The sequence below is a fragment of the Drosophila sechellia genome, chromosome 2L (genome assembly GCF_004382195.2).
Source record: "Drosophila sechellia strain sech25 chromosome 2L, ASM438219v1, whole genome shotgun sequence".
Taxonomy (NCBI): Eukaryota; Metazoa; Arthropoda; class Insecta; order Diptera; family Drosophilidae; genus Drosophila; species Drosophila sechellia.
In genome coordinates, this window is record NC_045949.1 from 6,655,832 (window position 1) to 6,674,959 (window position 19,128).

A 19,128-nucleotide genomic window follows, 5' to 3' on the forward strand; every position below is an offset into this window, starting at 1 on the left:
CAAATGGTATCAGCAATAAAAGCATCGACATGGGCCACCTACTGCCTGCCGGAGGTGCAAATCGAGTGGCAATTTCGATGAATGGACGATGGATGGTGTGGCATTAATGGGAATTATGGAATTAAATCCTCCGTGGGTGGGTCCATTTTCGGTTTTCCTAGCTAGCTGGTCTAAAAATAAATGCAATGCATAATAAATTGGCTGCGACAAAGTCAAAGTTCGACAATTGCCGGCACGCACATTTTCGGTTGGGAGACCATTGGCTCCCCATCCTCCGAAAATGGGGGGCCGCCCACGCAGTGACCTTGCCGCGTTTGACGCAAGCCGATGTTGTCAGGATCAGCTGACTGTCAGCTGTATGTAAACAAGTTAAAATGCCGGGTTCCTCTCCTTCGGCCACTGCAAAGCACTCGGGAAGCTTTCCCATGAGTGCTTGTGTAGAAATCGCTCGCGATTTTCCAGCCGAGCTTTTCCCTAGCAATATTCTATTCGAAGTGGCATGTAGATATTATGTAGATTTTCATACAATCGATAACAGCTGCGAACGTAGAGCCCGTCAAATGTTAACGAAACCTGAGTTTTGGCCAGCATTTTCCGGCTGCATTCGCGCAATGTTCGCTGCAGGCAATGGACACGCGTGTGGAAAACTCACAGGAAAATATTTACCGTTAGCCTGCCGCCATCGCGTTGCGTGTACAAAAGGGGCGTGTGCGTGCGCTAGTGTGTGTGTGGGAGTGTGTGTAGTTGTAAGCCAGGGGAATTGTGAATTTACTAGTAGTAGTCCCAGTTGGGCGCTCAAGCAGTACGTGCGAAATATTAAGCGTTAAAGAAGTGCCTTTATAATTTACCGATTATCCTGACATTACTTTGCCCAATACTAGTTTAGTAGCCCAAAAACCTACAATCCAAGTCAGGTATATATATTTTTGCTTAGCAAAAAGTTGCATAAATTGGCAGAAATAATAATGAAAATTGAGCCAAAGGGGTGACGAATTTAAAGTACAGGAATTTAAGCTTCCGTTTTCCCCTGCAAAGTACATGAAGTGCGCCAAAAAATCTGCAGTGCGAAGTTCACCTTCACCCAGTGTGTATGACATGAAGGCAAATGAAAAATCGATACCAGAAGCATCAGCAGTTGCAACGCTCTACGACCGCTCCCAATTAGCCACAAGAAACTGCATTATCGCGCAGCAGGTCCTTTAAGCCCAAACATCGTACTTCCAGTGGACTTGGGGCAGGACGCTATCTCCACCATAGACATGGTGGATGCCAAGCCACAGCCACCCACTCCGGGCGCAATGCCTGGAACGGGAACACCGCCTGCCGGATTCGCCGGCGAGCGATCGAAGATCAAACTGTTCATGGAACGGACGCCCAGCATCGGAGCCCTCAAGTCCAAGTTCCTCACCGTGCTGGGCAACAGCAACGAGCTGCTCAACGGAATATCGAACAAGGTATGACTACAACTAGTGATGACAGCGTGAGTAGCGTGGTAAATGATGCAAATACTACAAGGGTCATATGTCATACAAGCCCAAGTATCTAATACTTAACATTTAAAAGGTAAAAGAACAGTGTATTAGATGATATATTATTATATTATTAGATGGATAAGACTATCGGGCTGTTCAGCTTTACAGAGTTATTATAAAAGGATAACTTTGTGATTAGTAATTAAGGAAAGTTTTAGAACGGGCACTAAGTTACGCTTGTTGGTTATTACTTTGTTAAGATGCTATTTTAAGATACATTACATACTATGTAATAGACATATTTCATGGACTCACGAGTGACAGTGGGTCACGCACACCTCTAGGGCTCAGTTGGGGCAGCCTTGGTAATGAACGCGACAAGAGGCGCTTGTCGGTGGTTGCGGGGGGAGAGGTGCTGGGGGCGGATTGTGTGTGGGTTCTGTCTATGCTGCAAAAGCAGAAGCAACTGACACTTTGATGCTTTTGTTGTGCCGTTGTGTTTGTTCTTGCTGTTTCCGCTTTGCTGCTGCACTCGGTTGACCTTCAGTGGGGAGGCACCAATCCCAATCCCAGTCAGAGCTTGGGCCATGTGCCGGCTATGGATGGGGCTGGAATTGCAAAAGAGGGGGCACATTCTTTGCTGCTCCGCTTGTACTTGACTTTCTCTCGCTTTGGGCTCGGCAGCCTCGTCCTTGATTGAAATTAATTATATTTGCAACAGCCGAGAAGAAGGAAGGAGTGCAGCCTTCGATATTTCTAAAGCGTTGTTTTCCTTGGATTATCATCAATCATTCAGAGCGATGTGTTAAGTAATCATAGCAGATTATTGAAATGCATTTATTATGCTTTTCATATATGATGCGAACCACTTGTAGGAGTTTCAAAACTTAACGGAATCCTTTTGTAGCAGCTATAATCACCTATTTTAGATAGACAACTTTTTAAAATACGTCAGGCAGTTATAAGTCAAATTGACTCAATTAGGCTGTAGAATACATATTCTTAAGCAGAATCAGTACACCACATATGATCGACTTCCTTTTAAAATGTGCCTTTTACTTTGTTTACGTACAGCTGACCCTGAGCAGCAGTTCCAGCGACTCTGATTACTGCGATGACGACGAAGATATACCCAAGTGTGAGTACTTCAAAGTACCAAAGATACAAATACAACTTTGGAATACAATATGAATTCACTCCACAGTTGACGAGAGCATTGATTACACCAAGATCGATTTCGAAGGACGACGTGTGAAGGCGCGTCGAGCTCACGAGGAGATCATCTCAGGACGATATCGTCAGCCCAATTTGGCACCGAGTAAGTACGACACAACTAGAACCCAATCAGTCCTATATTTCAACTCATTTAGGGCCACGCTTGGAACCATCACGTGGGCGTCATGCGGGCAGCAAACTGGGTGCACCCCTTCGCTCCAGCTCCGGCTCTTCGAGCAGCTCCAGCAGCAGCGACGACAGCAGCTCTGTATCCCTGCCCGAGCATATGGCCAATCGTTCCCATGACGTGAGCTCGGATTCCATCGAGTCGCGTCATTCCGGCGGATATGAGAGGGCAAGGGCAATCGCAGGAGCCCGTCGCAGCGAGATGGACATGCAGAGGGATGTGCAGAGGATCGGCGAGGTGGGCGACACCCTGCCGCCGCACATAGATGTGCAGCCTCCGACGGAGGCGGGAGCGGGATCCGGAGGACGGCAGCAGTGGGCGGGTGGAAGCAACTCGATGCGTCTGCCATCACGCAGTCGCGCCTCAAACAGCAGCACTCTGACCAGCCTGCGCGATGAGCCGGATCAGCTGTTGGCCAGCCCCAGCATGGAGTCCACCGACTGGCGGCACTTCATCCGATCGGAGTCGCAGAACTCGGTGCCCTCATGGGCTTCCTCCATCAGCCTGGATTGCCGAGCGGGCGAGGAGCCGGTCAAGGAGTTTATGAAGCACTTTACCGCTCTGCTATTTGGCGGATCTCCGGGAGCCGTTGATCTTGAGCTGAAGTCGGAGTTTGGCGTATTGCTGCGTATGGAGATCGGTCGACTGTGGTTCATCCGATTCCTCACCGAGCAGCGCCAAAAGTCCAAGCGACTGGACTCGGTCACGTTCGGCAGTCTGGCCCAATACTTCGCCCTCGCCCTGTTTGAGTGCAGCGAGTGCGAGGATTATGGCCCGGCTGCGGTACTGATGAACCTCTGTTTCCTTTTCTACCACGAGGTCGAGGTGCCTGGCTGCGATCCCTATCGCGAGTACCTCTTCTCCTCGCTGCGCCAGCAACCCATCTGGCAGCAGGCGCGCTTCATTAATTCTCGAATATATATCATTCTCAGCTATTTGTTGTTAAACATTCGGCAGAACATACGCTTGTTATACGGAACTGATTACTTTTTGTGCTTCTTTTCGATGAATGAAAATATGACAATTGTATCGAATCGATGTACTGAGATCTGATCGACTATAGAATTCGATGTTTGAAGTTTGACCTGTTAAGTCTTCAAACTAGGAAAGTTCAAGTTCAATGGAATTTCAGAGAACATAAATATTTCCGCAATTCTTATTATTTATCTAATATTTTATCCAAAAACCATGGCGCCTGGGTAAAGCGTTGAATCGGGATACACGCCAGCTATAATTATGATTTATGACAAACAAGTATCTGAAGGGATATCCCGCAGTTTAGCCTTGAACAAATTCTGCACATTTAATGCTAACAATAAAGAAGAACATCTATTAATTTCGGATCGAACAAATGGTATCAGCAATAAAAGCATCGACATGGGCCACCTACTGCCTGCCGGAGGTGCAAATCGAGTGGCAATTTCGATGAATGGACGATGGATGGTGTGGCATTAATGGGAATTATGGAATTAAATCCTCCGTGGGTGGGTCCATTTTCGGTTTTCCTAGCTAGCTGGTCTAAAAATAAATGCAATGCATAATAAATTGGCTGCGACAAAGTCAAAGTTCGACAATTGCCGGCACGCACATTTTCGGTTGGGAGACCATTGGCTCCCCATCCTCCGAAAATGGGGGGCCGCCCACGCAGTGACCTTGCCGCGTTTGACGCAAGCCGATGTTGTCAGGATCAGCTGACTGTCAGCTGTATGTAAACAAGTTAAAATGCCGGGTTCCTCTCCTTCGGCCACTGCAAAGCACTCGGGAAGCTTTCCCATGAGTGCTTGTGTAGAAATCGCTCGCGATTTTCCAGCCGAGCTTTTCCCTAGCAATATTCTATTCGAAGTGGCATGTAGATATTATGTAGATTTTCATACAATCGATAACAGCTGCGAACGTAGAGCCCGTCAAATGTTAACGAAACCTGAGTTTTGGCCAGCATTTTCCGGCTGCATTCGCGCAATGTTCGCTGCAGGCAATGGACACGCGTGTGGAAAACTCACAGGAAAATATTTACCGTTAGCCTGCCGCCATCGCGTTGCGTGTACAAAAGGGGCGTGTGCGTGCGCTAGTGTGTGTGTGGGAGTGTGTGTAGTTGTAAGCCAGGGGAATTGTGAATTTACTAGTAGTAGTCCCAGTTGGGCGCTCAAGCAGTACGTGCGAAATATTAAGCGTTAAAGAAGTGCCTTTATAATTTACCGATTATCCTGACATTACTTTGCCCAATACTAGTTTAGTAGCCCAAAAACCTACAATCCAAGTCAGGTATATATATTTTTGCTTAGCAAAAAGTTGCATAAATTGGCAGAAATAATAATGAAAATTGAGCCAAAGGGGTGACGAATTTAAAGTACAGGAATTTAAGCTTCCGTTTTCCCCTGCAAAGTACATGAAGTGCGCCAAAAAATCTGCAGTGCGAAGTTCACCTTCACCCAGTGTGTATGACATGAAGGCAAATGAAAAATCGATACCAGAAGCATCAGCAGTTGCAACGCTCTACGACCGCTCCCAATTAGCCACAAGAAACTGCATTATCGCGCAGCAGGTCCTTTAAGCCCAAACATCGTACTTCCAGTGGACTTGGGGCAGGACGCTATCTCCACCATAGACATGGTGGATGCCAAGCCACAGCCACCCACTCCGGGCGCAATGCCTGGAACGGGAACACCGCCTGCCGGATTCGCCGGCGAGCGATCGAAGATCAAACTGTTCATGGAACGGACGCCCAGCATCGGAGCCCTCAAGTCCAAGTTCCTCACCGTGCTGGGCAACAGCAACGAGCTGCTCAACGGAATATCGAACAAGGTATGACTACAACTAGTGATGACAGCGTGAGTAGCGTGGTAAATGATGCAAATACTACAAGGGTCATATGTCATACAAGCCCAAGTATCTAATACTTAACATTTAAAAGGTAAAAGAACAGTGTATTAGATGATATATTATTATATTATTAGATGGATAAGACTATCGGGCTGTTCAGCTTTACAGAGTTATTATAAAAGGATAACTTTGTGATTAGTAATTAAGGAAAGTTTTAGAACGGGCACTAAGTTACGCTTGTTGGTTATTACTTTGTTAAGATGCTATTTTAAGATACATTACATACTATGTAATAGACATATTTCATGGACTCACGAGTGACAGTGGGTCACGCACACCTCTAGGGCTCAGTTGGGGCAGCCTTGGTAATGAACGCGACAAGAGGCGCTTGTCGGTGGTTGCGGGGGGAGAGGTGCTGGGGGCGGATTGTGTGTGGGTTCTGTCTATGCTGCAAAAGCAGAAGCAACTGACACTTTGATGCTTTTGTTGTGCCGTTGTGTTTGTTCTTGCTGTTTCCGCTTTGCTGCTGCACTCGGTTGACCTTCAGTGGGGAGGCACCAATCCCAATCCCAGTCAGAGCTTGGGCCATGTGCCGGCTATGGATGGGGCTGGAATTGCAAAAGAGGGGGCACATTCTTTGCTGCTCCGCTTGTACTTGACTTTCTCTCGCTTTGGGCTCGGCAGCCTCGTCCTTGATTGAAATTAATTATATTTGCAACAGCCGAGAAGAAGGAAGGAGTGCAGCCTTCGATATTTCTAAAGCGTTGTTTTCCTTGGATTATCATCAATCATTCAGAGCGATGTGTTAAGTAATCATAGCAGATTATTGAAATGCATTTATTATGCTTTTCATATATGATGCGAACCACTTGTAGGAGTTTCAAAACTTAACGGAATCCTTTTGTAGCAGCTATAATCACCTATTTTAGATAGACAACTTTTTAAAATACGTCAGGCAGTTATAAGTCAAATTGACTCAATTAGGCTGTAGAATACATATTCTTAAGCAGAATCAGTACACCACATATGATCGACTTCCTTTTAAAATGTGCCTTTTACTTTGTTTACGTACAGCTGACCCTGAGCAGCAGTTCCAGCGACTCTGATTACTGCGATGACGACGAAGATATACCCAAGTGTGAGTACTTCAAAGTACCAAAGATACAAATACAACTTTGGAATACAATATGAATTCACTCCACAGTTGACGAGAGCATTGATTACACCAAGATCGATTTCGAAGGACGACGTGTGAAGGCGCGTCGAGCTCACGAGGAGATCATCTCAGGACGATATCGTCAGCCCAATTTGGCACCGAGTAAGTACGACACAACTAGAACCCAATCAGTCCTATATTTCAACTCATTTAGGGCCACGCTTGGAACCATCACGTGGGCGTCATGCGGGCAGCAAACTGGGTGCACCCCTTCGCTCCAGCTCCGGCTCTTCGAGCAGCTCCAGCAGCAGCGACGACAGCAGCTCTGTATCCCTGCCCGAGCATATGGCCAATCGTTCCCATGACGTGAGCTCGGATTCCATCGAGTCGCGTCATTCCGGCGGATATGAGAGGGCAAGGGCAATCGCAGGAGCCCGTCGCAGCGAGATGGACATGCAGAGGGATGTGCAGAGGATCGGCGAGGTGGGCGACACCCTGCCGCCGCACATAGATGTGCAGCCTCCGACGGAGGCGGGAGCGGGATCCGGAGGACGGCAGCAGTGGGCGGGTGGAAGCAACTCGATGCGTCTGCCATCACGCAGTCGCGCCTCAAACAGCAGCACTCTGACCAGCCTGCGCGATGAGCCGGATCAGCTGTTGGCCAGCCCCAGCATGGAGTCCACCGACTGGCGGCACTTCATCCGATCGGAGTCGCAGAACTCGGTGCCCTCATGGGCTTCCTCCATCAGCCTGGATTGCCGAGCGGGCGAGGAGCCGGTCAAGGAGTTTATGAAGCACTTTACCGCTCTGCTATTTGGCGGATCTCCGGGAGCCGTTGATCTTGAGCTGAAGTCGGAGTTTGGCGTATTGCTGCGTATGGAGATCGGTCGACTGTGGTTCATCCGATTCCTCACCGAGCAGCGCCAAAAGTCCAAGCGACTGGACTCGGTCACGTTCGGCAGTCTGGCCCAATACTTCGCCCTCGCCCTGTTTGAGTGCAGCGAGTGCGAGGATTATGGCCCGGCTGCGGTACTGATGAACCTCTGTTTCCTTTTCTACCACGAGGTCGAGGTGCCTGGCTGCGATCCCTATCGCGAGTACCTCTTCTCCTCGCTGCGCCAGCAACCCATCTGGCAGCAGGCGCGCTTCTGGAACGCCATCTTCCACGACGGCATGCAGGCGGAACGGGAGCATCGGGGTCAGAGCCAGATGAGGCGCCAAAAGCGCCGCCAGCAGAAGCAGCAGCAACGGCAGGCAGCCGCCGGAGCAGGATCAGGAACGGGAACTGCAGATGGCCCGCCTATGAAGTCGCAGCGCAAACAGGGCGGCGACTCCTCCTCCAGCTCCTCGCATCAGGCGGCACAAGCGGGCACTCCGGCGGCTCCAGCCTCCACTGGCTCCATTCCAGCCAACCGGAGGCCCAGCAAGAACAGTCTCACTCAGGCGCATTCGCTCCGGGACCAGGAGGACATTGCATTTCGGCAGCTTGGGTGAGTTCTTTTTGATTCTGGACCAATATGTTTATAAAACAGAAATTTATTATGGAATACATATTTATCCACAGAGCATTGACGTGCAATATGCACTCACTGGGGACATCCCAGGAATTGTGCCTTGACTTCCTGAAAAAGAACGTGGTGGCCCACAACCTATCCAAGGGTAAACGCATCTAACGTGGTCTAAATAATTGGAGTAATTAATATAGATTTCAATTCATTCAGATAAAGCCAAACTTATCAGAGACAATATATATCGAATGTACCATGAGACGCAACTTTGGGGAGCTCGGCACGCCTGAGGTGATTCAACAGCTATCAATTAATAATAAATTCCTAACTCTTTTTATAATTCACAGCAGTAACAATTGTAAAAGTACCTAACAAAATCGAGTTTCAATCTTCGTCTCAACTAAACAACACCTCGAAACTAATCCTAACTAAAGTAGCAGATAAATGAAGTTTTATCTGAAATCTGGTGTTTTTAATCGCGTTGTCGTAACCGTAAAGATATTAATGCGATAGTGATTCTTGTAACTGGGTTTGAAATATAATGAGTGAATCGGGAAATGCTTGTATTTTTTTGAACACCTATAAAGACGAATATTATATATTGTTGTTAATAAATTGGGATTTCTAGAGTCGTCATCGTTCAATTTTCATCGTAGCTAAACAAATTGGAATCGCATATCAAAAATAAGTTTTGAATCAAAGCCAGTTACAAGAACATCCGTACTCCGAAAGATAAGACGGCACTTAAACCAATACTGTACGTGTATCCATAAATTGTGATAATAATATTTTGTGATTACTTTATATAGACCTAAATACTATGAAATTATGCAGTGCATATAGTTAAAATATCGCAGTTTAAATTGTTACAAATCAAGATCAATAACTATGCTATAACTATGTTTGTAATGAATGAGATAATATTTCGCAATTGTTTAATACATTCAAATTAATAAAAGTCTAACGAAATTCAAAACGATTAAGTTTATTGATTTATAAAATAGTTTTTCTTTCATCACGTCCGCCTAAAAGTAGGTAATTGATTTTTCAACTGTACCATAAAAATGAAGGAAAATGTCCATGAAAACTCAATATGGGTTCTTATATTCTCTGTTCTTTATTAAAATGATACAACGCAAAAACATTATTCGCTTAACTTCGTTTTATTTGTTTGTGTGAATGAAATATGTTTAAAATAAATTAAAATTTTGATTTTTTAGTCGCATAAATATGACTGGAATTTCTTAGTTACTGCTGGTGTTGCTTTAAAAATTGCACTACTTAGAGGTTCTTGAATACTTTCCAGTTTGAAAAAAAAATAATCAACATTCAGCTTAGATCAAAATGTTTCGTTTTCCATGATTTGCATACGTTTAACAATTATAATTTATTTAGTTGCTTCTTTGTACAAATTGAACAAGCCTAGGCGATGTGCGGGAAACAAAGAATTTTTCGGGCATGCTTCAACATTTATAAATTAAAACTACATACAACTGACAGAAAATTATGATCGTAATTACAAGAATTCATAATGAAATAATATGATAAATATTAATAATAATAACTGATAGCAATAGACAAGCTAAAAGCTATAACAACAATTGCGTGTGTACGATTTGAACTTTAATTTCAAGATTTTCGACTTTCTATTTCTCTATTAGGCCAGATGTTTAGAGTTCAATTGACTGTCGGTCGGATCATTCCCTTCGTATAAATATATACAATACACTTGAAAACCTAAGGTCGCTAGCTCATTCCATATATGTATATATATATATATATATGTATATATATATCTGCATATGTGTATATCTCTTTCAGTAAGGTAGGTGGTGGTAGTTGGTCACCGACGCGGTTTGCCATATCCTCGCCCAGAATACGGCTAGTATTTGCTGCTGCGATCACAAGTTGGCGACATGATTCCCCTTCCCCGCACTTAGTCCAGGAGGATCTGGAAGGTCACGGAGCCCTTGCGATCGCGGTCGCTGCCACTGTACTGGATGTTCTTGGCCCAAGCACGGCACTCCACGTCCAGCATTTTACCCTTGGGCGGGGAGTTGATCTGCACGGCCACCAGGGGACTTAGGTAACCCGGCTGGTTCAGGAACGGGTAGTAGTAGCTGGGGAACCCCTGGCTGGGGAAGTAGCGGATATTCTGGAAGTTCTCCTTGTCCTTGCCCAAGTGACCGTTGCAGCTCACCCAGACTTGCTGCCGCTGGAGTACAGGAAGACAACACTTGAGTACAGATCGATATACATAACATACAATGTACTTACCTCCTCCGTTTTCGTATCATTGATCACCTTTTTCAGATCATCGGGCATATCCTTCCCCTCCTTATCGTACACCTCCGGAATCCAGCCAAAGATTTTATTCAGTTTCAGGAATATGCAGGGCTGGTTCGTCTTGTAGCCATAGTTGTTGGCCTTGGAGCAGCCGCCAAATAGATCCGTGTTCACCACGCAAACATCCGTGGGTTCGAGGACCTGACCGAAGCCGCAGTGCTTCATATCCCGTCCCTCGGTGTGGTTGTAGTCTGTAAAATGACAAGTTCCAGTTTAAATGAGTTCCATTTACTCAATTTAAATTAGCTCACCCCGCAGGAAGTCATCAATCAGCTCGATCCAGTAATCGCTCTCGGCCGGCTTCTTGCCATCGAAGGCGATCACCGATCCTCGCTCGGTCTGTTCACTCAATGGACGGAATCCCAGACCGGGATTGGTGCCTATCAGCGAGTCTTGCAGCTTCCACTTGGGTTCCGTATCGCTGATGGTGGACAGAAGACCCTGCATGCAAATGGTAAATAGGGCGGCGAGAACGATATAGAAGATTGTGTAGAACAGCAGTAGCTGACCTGAGGGAAAACAAAAGATATTTATTAGATAAGATCCAAACTAAGTAATATATCAAGAGTTGTTTCACGCTCATTATAAAGTTAAAAAATATAGGGATAATAAAACTAAGGGGTTAATTTGCACCAATTGTATCTCACGCGATTAAGATTGGATTGTTTCCCTAATTTGCCAAAGTGGGGCCATACTGACTCTGCGAGACTGGATGAATGGGGGATCAGGAAGTGGAAATGGGAACGGGAACGAAATGAGAGATTGGGGACAGGGCTTATGCAATCTAAACGGGCACGCAGATAATCGAACGCTTACGGCGGGTACAGTAAATACGACCAGAAACAATAAACAGAGAGCCGACGTTTTTCAGTATTTCAATGTCATTACCGTTGACGACTCAGCTAGAATTCAGTGGGCTGTTCGTCACTTCCATATGGCCAGTGGACACAGAGCGCCGGACATCGGGAGTCCGACTGGGCCAAGCCCCATAGCAATTGCATAAATAAGCGCCAACATCGACGAACCGAAATTGACAGCGAACCCTAAACAAACGAACGATTCGCTGTCAGTCCATTGGAGCTCAAATTTCAAAACAAATTAATCGTATGAATGAATATCGAATACAATGCACGGACGCCAGGGTACAGTAGGTGACAAAGGCATGGGGAAATTACGCGATACGGGGTGGATATTGACCAGTTGGCACCCAGCTATCGATGGGCCTTGGTGGGGTCTTTTCAAGAGACCCGGCTAAGAGGTCAATTAAAAACGCCTATGGGCCAGTAAATCACAATTGGGTTCCTTCATATTTAAGTGCCGAATAATGAATCAGTTGGCAATCGATAGTATCACTGCAGCTAAATACGTTAAAATATGTCAGGCAATGTTGTAGATTCCACACTTTCTATATACGTATTGTCTATTTGCTGGAAAAAATATATCTAAGTTAACTTCAAAAGAACCACAAGACAATATCCGGTCTTGACCAGTTCCAACGTTCCATGACAGGAGATATCAATTGGTAATCAATGGCCTTTGCCATCGCTTGGTAACGACTTTTCCATATTTGAGTTTTTAGTTGCTCATCAAAATTTCAGAGTGCGCCAAATGGCCGCCCGGCTGCTTGTTACCAAGTCCAAATGGGAAATAATTGCGTTCAAGTACAAGGAAATGAGTTTGGCAATGACCACAGCGAACTCAGTCATAGACAAATACTGAGGCAGACAGTCGCAATCTGGTGGTGTGACGCCAGTCGTCCACCGAACCACCAAACCACCAATCCATCTAGCCACCACCCCCATTGCCAATCCCAATCGCCGCCTGACAAGGTGGGTCGAGCAGACGGCCTGTGGCGTAGGCCACCTGTATTTAATGTGTAAGGAATTTTGGTCTACACGCTTTCGATTACATGACGGCAGAGTCCCCAAACATTCTTATGTCTTCGCCGAATGAGGGACCGCCATTGCCTTTCCCACCGAAATCGATAAGTTTACTCCACTTCAATGACACCACTAGTACAGAAATATAAAATATATACACTGTATGGGGAAGCCACTTCACATGTCTATTGCATGGTGGCCAGAACTATGTACGCAGTGAATGTATTTGAAATCATGAATATATTTATTACATCAGTTCATTTTTCACTCCCCGGGGAGGCGTTATTGCATTAGAAGGCTACATCGTAAAATCATGGTTACTCGCAATTTACTTTTTATTACCAAGTAAAAACTTGATAGCATAGATGACAAATGATTACTTTTTTTTCATGCTGGTGACACCATGATATAAATAAATTATAAAACATAGAACTTTCTATGTATGCTACTATTCGATTTCTGAAATATAACCGAAAATAAACTTGAGACCTGGAGATGTACTGTCTGTGTCGAAGTCAATAAGGTGTTATGAGGTGTCCAATCATTAAGTATTCTTTAGCCAAAGGACATGCCGCTTCCTCTGGCTCGAAACTTACTCAACTTTTATATAAAAGTCAAACAAGATGTCGACGGGAGGTATCAAGTTTATGCATAACAGCAAATGCGACTCATAAAGGGAACTTTACTTATATGAACTGGCACCCATACCAGGACATTGTGCAACTGCTCTTGGGGACGAAGTGGTGCAACTCGGTGGGCAGGCTTCTATAAAAACCCTGAACAATCTAAGAGTGGACGAGGGCTTCGCTTATCCTTGTCCGTCCGTTTATTCGTCCGTCTGCCAGTGCGGTAAACAAACTTTAAGGACTCGTGACCCATATAAAGTCGCCACTCCCGCCCGTGCCACGGACATCCCCATCCTCATGACCATCCCCGCCACCAGGAAACCCAACCCAAAAGTGCTGGAAACGCTAGTCGGTTTGCATGACCAACGATTGATAACTTCGCTACTTTCTAGGCGTCATCCAAGTGTAACCACCAAGGCCAGCGGAACTAAATAATTTAGTTACGTGCTGGACGCACATATAGCCAGAATCCAGGACACCTCAGCACAAGCTGTAAAAACCACTCGCCGAGTGGCTTAATTTGCACACTTGACCAGCAAGTCGTCCTGTTGTGGGAAATCGGTTAATGGCCTGCACATGTGAAAACGCAGCTCAATTATGTAATGAGTGTGTGGCCATTTGACTCCGCAAATGTCCCATGATCATGAATAGAAATGGGTAAAGCAACAAGTTTGGAAATTGGGAACCATTCTACGTTTTCCAGGTGTTAAATCGCATAAGCTTATATCAAAAACCATTTGTATAATTGTGATTTATTTTTACAGAATTAAATTAACAAAATTAGTCACTCAAGTAAATATACAACTATTTCAATTATATTTCTAATTTTTTAGCAGTGTGCACACCTTATTTAGTTTCTTTCTGTGTATTTGGAAGCAACAATTATGACGTCACCATGCCGCAAGTCTCGGCCACGAAGGAAAAACAGAACGAAGTGGAATAAGACGGAGGATGCAACTTGTTGGTGTCTGTCGCCATCCACCCCGAATCGCATCCAGCCAGATTGAGTGGGTCACGTCAACCCCATTACCATTACCATCTCCACCTCCATCCCAATCTCCATCTCCATGCCCACTGCGCCAGTTTCAACTCCTGTCCCGTTTTGTCCTCATTGCCAATAAGCCGTCTCCGTGGCGCCGCTTTATTTGTTGCTGTTCGCCGCACCCTTTGTCCATGCGTCACCACCACATATACACACAGACTTACACTATTACTAGCACAAGCACACCCAGGATCCTTGGCCATCTTTCTTTTCGCCGCTTGTGTGCTTGGGGCCTATAGCATACTTTGCGGCATTTTAAGTGAATTAATTTCACATGTTAACGAGGGGAAGCCCCGATGGCCCCGCCCACGGCAAACATTGCAAGCGTTTAGTTTGCTGATTATTTTTGGGCCTAAATGCGGGCGTAACGGGGTTTATTCTCGTTTCGGCCACGTTCTAAATCGGAGAATTACTCAAAGAGCAGCAACAAATAGATTTCTTACGTTTTGGTTGGAGTACTTAACTAAAGACTAAAAAATTTAGCTTTTATGCTTATATTTACATTTTAAGATGATTAGGAAAACTAGTATGTTAATATTTATACTGGAACAAAACGAATTCGATATGCGAAAGGGAACCCAAGTATAACAAAGTAAAAACCGCGAAAAAGAAAGCAAAGAATTTCAGAAACGGCTTATCTAATTCTATAGTATTGGATCGAAAAAGAAATAGCTTCTATACTGATGATTGAAAAACTAATTTAATTCTAAATTAGCTTAAGCAAATTAGGCTAGTTTCCTGCGCTTTAATTAAATTGTGTATTTTATCGCAGACTTGTCGCTATCGTGACAATTAGTTAGCAGCATGTCAATGTAAGCAGACTGGGGGCGTGGCGGGGGCGATTAGTGGGGAAATCGTATGTAGCCGGCGAAATGCGGTTCTAGCCGGTTTGAGCCAGATTTAGAAACTGGCTAGGGCAGTGATTTGTCTGCCTTTCCTGCTGCTATGCGGTTGCATTGATCTGATACTGTGATTTCATTACAGCAATCCAACAGAGTCAAAAATCAGAAGAAATAAAGAAATAAAACATACATTTGTAATACATATTTTATCACAAATATAACACTATGTAAGCAATTATTATCATTATATAACCTTATAATGTGTAGCAAAGCGAAAGCATTTCGAAAACCAAAAAAGTAATCATGAACCCACTGAACCGGTTCTCTGAGAAGGTTCATCCGCACCTAAAAAAATACAACCGGCAACCTAAACAAGTTCTCATTGCGTTAATTAATGGAAAGCAAAGCTTAGCCAACCGTCCAATGCTTCGCCTTCATTTGAAATCGGAATTAATCGGATGGCGATCGTAAATCAAAATCAGTTTTTTCGATCTGCTGTGATTTTTGCTTGTTTTCTGTCTGTTTAGAATTTTGCCACACTGCTTTACATTGTTTATGGGGACATTGTCATTTAATTTTCCCACTAATGTCCTGCACATGACTTAAATTACCGAGCATTAGGCAGTGAAAAACCAAAGGACATGCACCGCGAATTGTGGTCCTTAATGGTCCTTGTGGTATCCTTAATGATAGGAATTAGCCGAAGGCAGGCCAAACACTTTACTGTATATTCAGTTCTGCAAATAGTTGTATATTTAATAGATATGCAGACATATGGCTTTTGTTGTAGCAGGTGTGTCAATAGTTCATAAGCTATTTGGCGATTGGACTGAGAATTAGTATAAAATGTCGGAATTAGCATAAAAAGTTATTAGAGCTCTTCGGGGGTACACCTTTGGCGACAAGGTAAATAAATTATACATCAATTTAAACATTCGATAAACTTGAAGCGAACTTGGCCAACTTAATTAAAAGCAAACAAATGACGTCAAGGGAACTTTTCATTCGAGCTACCGATAAGCGAAGTACTCAGAAAACTGCTAAACACTATTTGGTAGTGTTTCACCAGTTTCTTCTGCGATCGGCATATTTTTCAGATATACATTGATATCGTGAGAGCGTTAAATCTCACTATGCCTCTCTGTGCGAAACCTTGAATTTGTTTACAGAACCCATTATAAGAAGGCAAATACTATTGGCGATAAAAGCGAAGTGCTCTCTACTCACCACCTCATCCCACACGTTTTCCCCAATTGCCCTCCCTTTGGGAACGTGGATCCGTGTCCATTTTCGAAAGTCAAGAATTCGCATTACCGTTGAAATATGCTAGCCTAATTAAAAAGGCAATTCAACAATTTAGTAGATTAAACGTGTGAAGCCAAATGAACACACAAAGTTTTAATGTTCGATTCTAAAACATTCTAGATTCTTTTCACTTAGCCATTATCACGTTACCAGCGGTTGCACAAGGTGATTGTATTTCTTAATAATATTTTTATGGCTGCCTTAAGAAATCCCACTTCATCAGGTTGTCTCGTAATGAGTTTATCTATTTTATGACGTTGACTAAACATTTTCGAGACACCGCAACGGAGATTTCCGTAGTAGCTTCTTTACCTCATCCCGCTGCCCACACTATGACTCGCCAAATCGACTGATAAGCCTGTAAATACGACCACACGCTTCTCACATATAGTTTCCATTACCATATGACGGACAAGTGTCTAGTTATATACAATAAACAATCGAATTTTTGTTTCTATGTGCTTGGAGCTTGGAGTGGATGCAGATATCTCACTGGAGGGGCTTGCAGATTAGTACTGAGTGCTTATAAGTCGGGTTACTGATGGAAATTTGGGAACCAGCATTCAAACGGTCGGGAAATTATATATTTTTCGTGATAAAACTATTTAAAAAATGTTAAATCATTAAAGTATGTATTTCAAAACCACAAACCGAATAAATGACTGACAGTTGTTTTAGTAATATCCTCTTGATGGAACATAATACTTAATCTTTTTTCTTGCATTCATTTTAACGTTGTCTGGTGATTTTGTATCTTATATAGTATATAGTTGTATAGTTGAGTTGAAAAGGACTTACTCCAACTTTTGCCGGTGCGTCCGAAGAAGGTGCCTTCCTGAGGATTGTAGATCATTTCCGATAAGGTTTGCTTCTTCGCTGGCTGCGGGAATTCGAATTCGCCTTTGGCGCCCTTTCCGTTATTCTTTGACATATCGGCGCTGTTCTTTCGCACTTCTTTACGGTTAGCTTTTCAGTATTCGATTCGATTCGAAAATTTGGTTTATACTTTTCGTTGATGACGTGGACGGCGCGAAGGCTACGAAAACTGATTTATGTATACGTTGTGCTGTGTATATGCGATGATTCAGCAGACTCGAAACTAAATTCTCATTTATTTTCGCACTCGCAGCACTCTTGAATATTTTTGAAAAACGTGTAATTATGTAATTATTTGCACCCGACTGCTCGACTGGTCTTAGAGTTAGGAAAATTAGTTAGAACCGATTTTGGGCGAAAGATGCCGAATTAGAAGCACAAACAAACGGGCTGGGAGCCGCGAGAAGTTGTTGCCAACTCTTGGTTTCCCTGATTCCTGCGACTGCGAATGGCGATGCGTGCTGCGTGTTGCACTCTCGGCGAAAGATCACCAACTAACCGAACGCAGCCCCAAGTCAACCAGCAAGGCGAAAACTCAGTTCTTCGCCCCTCAACACTCACACAGGCTCAACACGCGCCTCGCTCTTTCTCTCTCGTTCTCTCTATCTCTTGTGTTCTCGCAACTAAAGCTTCAAGATAAGAGTGATGGAGCACTGAGGAAAACGGCGTATATATTCACGTAAATAGTAAAATTAACTAATAAAAAAGCAAACAAGTCTTTTCTGACCAAATTGACTCTTAAGATCGTCAAGTTAAGTATTTCTATTATTTCCGGTATTATGCAGTCTAATAACGCATTGGTGTTCCATTTTAAGCTCATGTGAGTAATATCTTAAAAAGAATTCAGTTGCATGCGATTCCTACAGGATATTACTCATCCGCAATGTTGGCTGGCATCTTTGTTCAAACTCTCAGATGTTATCGGGCAGACGAAACGTGCCGCAAAAAAGCATTCTACGTATCTAAGGTTCATTTTCTCGCAGTGTGACGTCGACAGCTGTTGAACGTATTCGACACTTTGCCAAGCAACTTGAAAAGGCCAAAGCAAAAGCGTTGGACCAGGGGGAGGTTATGTGGCTAAGGTGTGTGTGAGCTTGGGGTTTCGTGTGTGTTTTACCTTAATGTACTCTCTATCTCTCTCCATCTTCTTTGCTGGCTACGCAAATAGAATAAATGATTGAGTGCAGACAGTGGCCAGACAACAACACACCCGAGGGCAGTTGCTTGGGCCATGCAATTTTCGCCAGTGCAGCTAAGTGCTTTGCATTCAAAGGCTGTGGAGCCCGGGCCCCACTCCACCCTCTAAGAATGTGATGCGCTCCTGCTTTATAAATATTAAAATACAAAGCACAAAGAAAATCACACGCATACCAGCACAAGTCTCACTCTCTTTATCTCCCGTTCTCCCACTCTGCCGTTGACATGCGCGGAGAGTTGAGTACATTGGCTCCACTACGCACTCCACCCACGCCCCCTCCCCTCTAACAACCACCACCACCATTGTTGCTCTCATTATGCTCGCGTGTTGTTGTACTGCGCTTTGTTTTGCTTTTCAACGCTCTCCCCAAACGGTTGGATCAGTTTTTTGGGTGCTCTGGGCTTCGGAAATTTCCACGCGGAAAGCGGGAAAGCTTTCTTTGTTATTGTTCCGCATCAGCATCTTGATAATGCTAAAGCTGCACTGAAAAATATATATAATATAATAAATATAATAATAATATATTTAATATATATAATAAATACACTGTTTCTTACTCTTATATTCCAAAACTATTTGCATATAATAGCTTAAGAATTTCAAAAAGAAGCTCATTAGCTCTTTTATTAGGAATAGGATTACGCTAGAAAATCTA

At 44.1% G+C, this 19,128-nt stretch overlaps 2 protein-coding genes across 6 annotated transcripts; one reads left to right on the forward strand and one right to left on the reverse strand.

Annotated features, from left to right (window-relative positions):
- The first annotated feature begins 593 nt into the window (after nt 1–593).
- On the forward strand, nt 594–9,337 carry LOC6611442 (uncharacterized protein KIAA0513). Of its 5 annotated transcripts, XM_032715907.1 has the most exons (9): nt 594–914; nt 1,036–1,454; nt 2,547–2,610; nt 2,677–2,790; nt 2,843–3,768; nt 7,991–8,340; nt 8,415–8,509; nt 8,572–8,649; nt 8,706–9,337. In XM_032715907.1, the coding sequence occupies exons 2-8, from the start codon at nt 1,260–1,262 to the stop codon at nt 8,646–8,648; spliced, it is 1,821 nt and encodes a 606-aa protein (XP_032571798.1). In that variant the 5' UTR covers nt 594–914; nt 1,036–1,259; the 3' UTR covers nt 8,649; nt 8,706–9,337. The 5 variants fall into 5 exon arrangements, with proteins under 5 accessions (XP_032571798.1, XP_032571788.1, XP_032571793.1 ...); XM_032715897.1 differs by having other exon boundaries at nt 594–1,454; XM_032715902.1 differs by lacking the exons at nt 594–914; nt 1,036–1,454; nt 2,547–2,610; nt 2,677–2,790; nt 2,843–3,768 and adding exons at nt 4,816–5,136; nt 5,258–5,676; nt 6,769–6,832; nt 6,899–7,012 and having other exon boundaries at nt 7,065–8,340.
- Nucleotides 9,338–9,454: 117 nt separating this feature from the next.
- Nucleotides 9,455–17,775, reverse strand: LOC6611443 (sodium/potassium-transporting ATPase subunit beta-1). Its single transcript, XM_002035950.2, has 4 exons — nt 17,198–17,775; nt 10,956–11,213; nt 10,636–10,895; nt 9,455–10,573 (listed from the first exon to the last, which is right to left on the reverse strand). The coding sequence occupies exons 1-4, from the start codon at nt 17,328–17,330 to the stop codon at nt 10,295–10,297; spliced, it is 930 nt and encodes a 309-aa protein (XP_002035986.1). The 5' UTR covers nt 17,331–17,775; the 3' UTR covers nt 9,455–10,294.
- Between the last annotated feature and the right edge of the window lie 1,353 nt (nt 17,776–19,128).

Bases quoted from the DNA above. Each gene is read 5' to 3' on its own strand.
- LOC6611442 (XM_032715897.1), top strand. From the start codon at position 1,260: ATGGTGGATGCCAAGCCACAGCCACCCACTCCGGGCGCAATGCCTGGA. The intron at 2,611-2,676 runs GTGAGTACTTCA...TTCACTCCACAG, and splicing joins CGACGAAGATATACCCAAGT to TTGACGAGAGCATTGATTAC. The intron at 8,341-8,414 runs GTGAGTTCTTTT...ATTTATCCACAG, and splicing joins ATTGCATTTCGGCAGCTTGG to AGCATTGACGTGCAATATGC.
- LOC6611443 (XM_002035950.2), bottom strand. From the start codon at position 17,330: ATGTCAAAGAATAACGGAAAGGGCGCCAAAGGCGAATTCGAATTCCCG. The intron at 11,214-17,197 runs GTAAGTCCTTTT...GTTTTCCCTCAG, and splicing joins ACGCACCGGCAAAAGTTGGA to GTCAGCTACTGCTGTTCTAC. The intron at 10,896-10,955 runs GTGAGCTAATTT...GTCATTTTACAG, and splicing joins GATTGATGACTTCCTGCGGG to ACTACAACCACACCGAGGGA.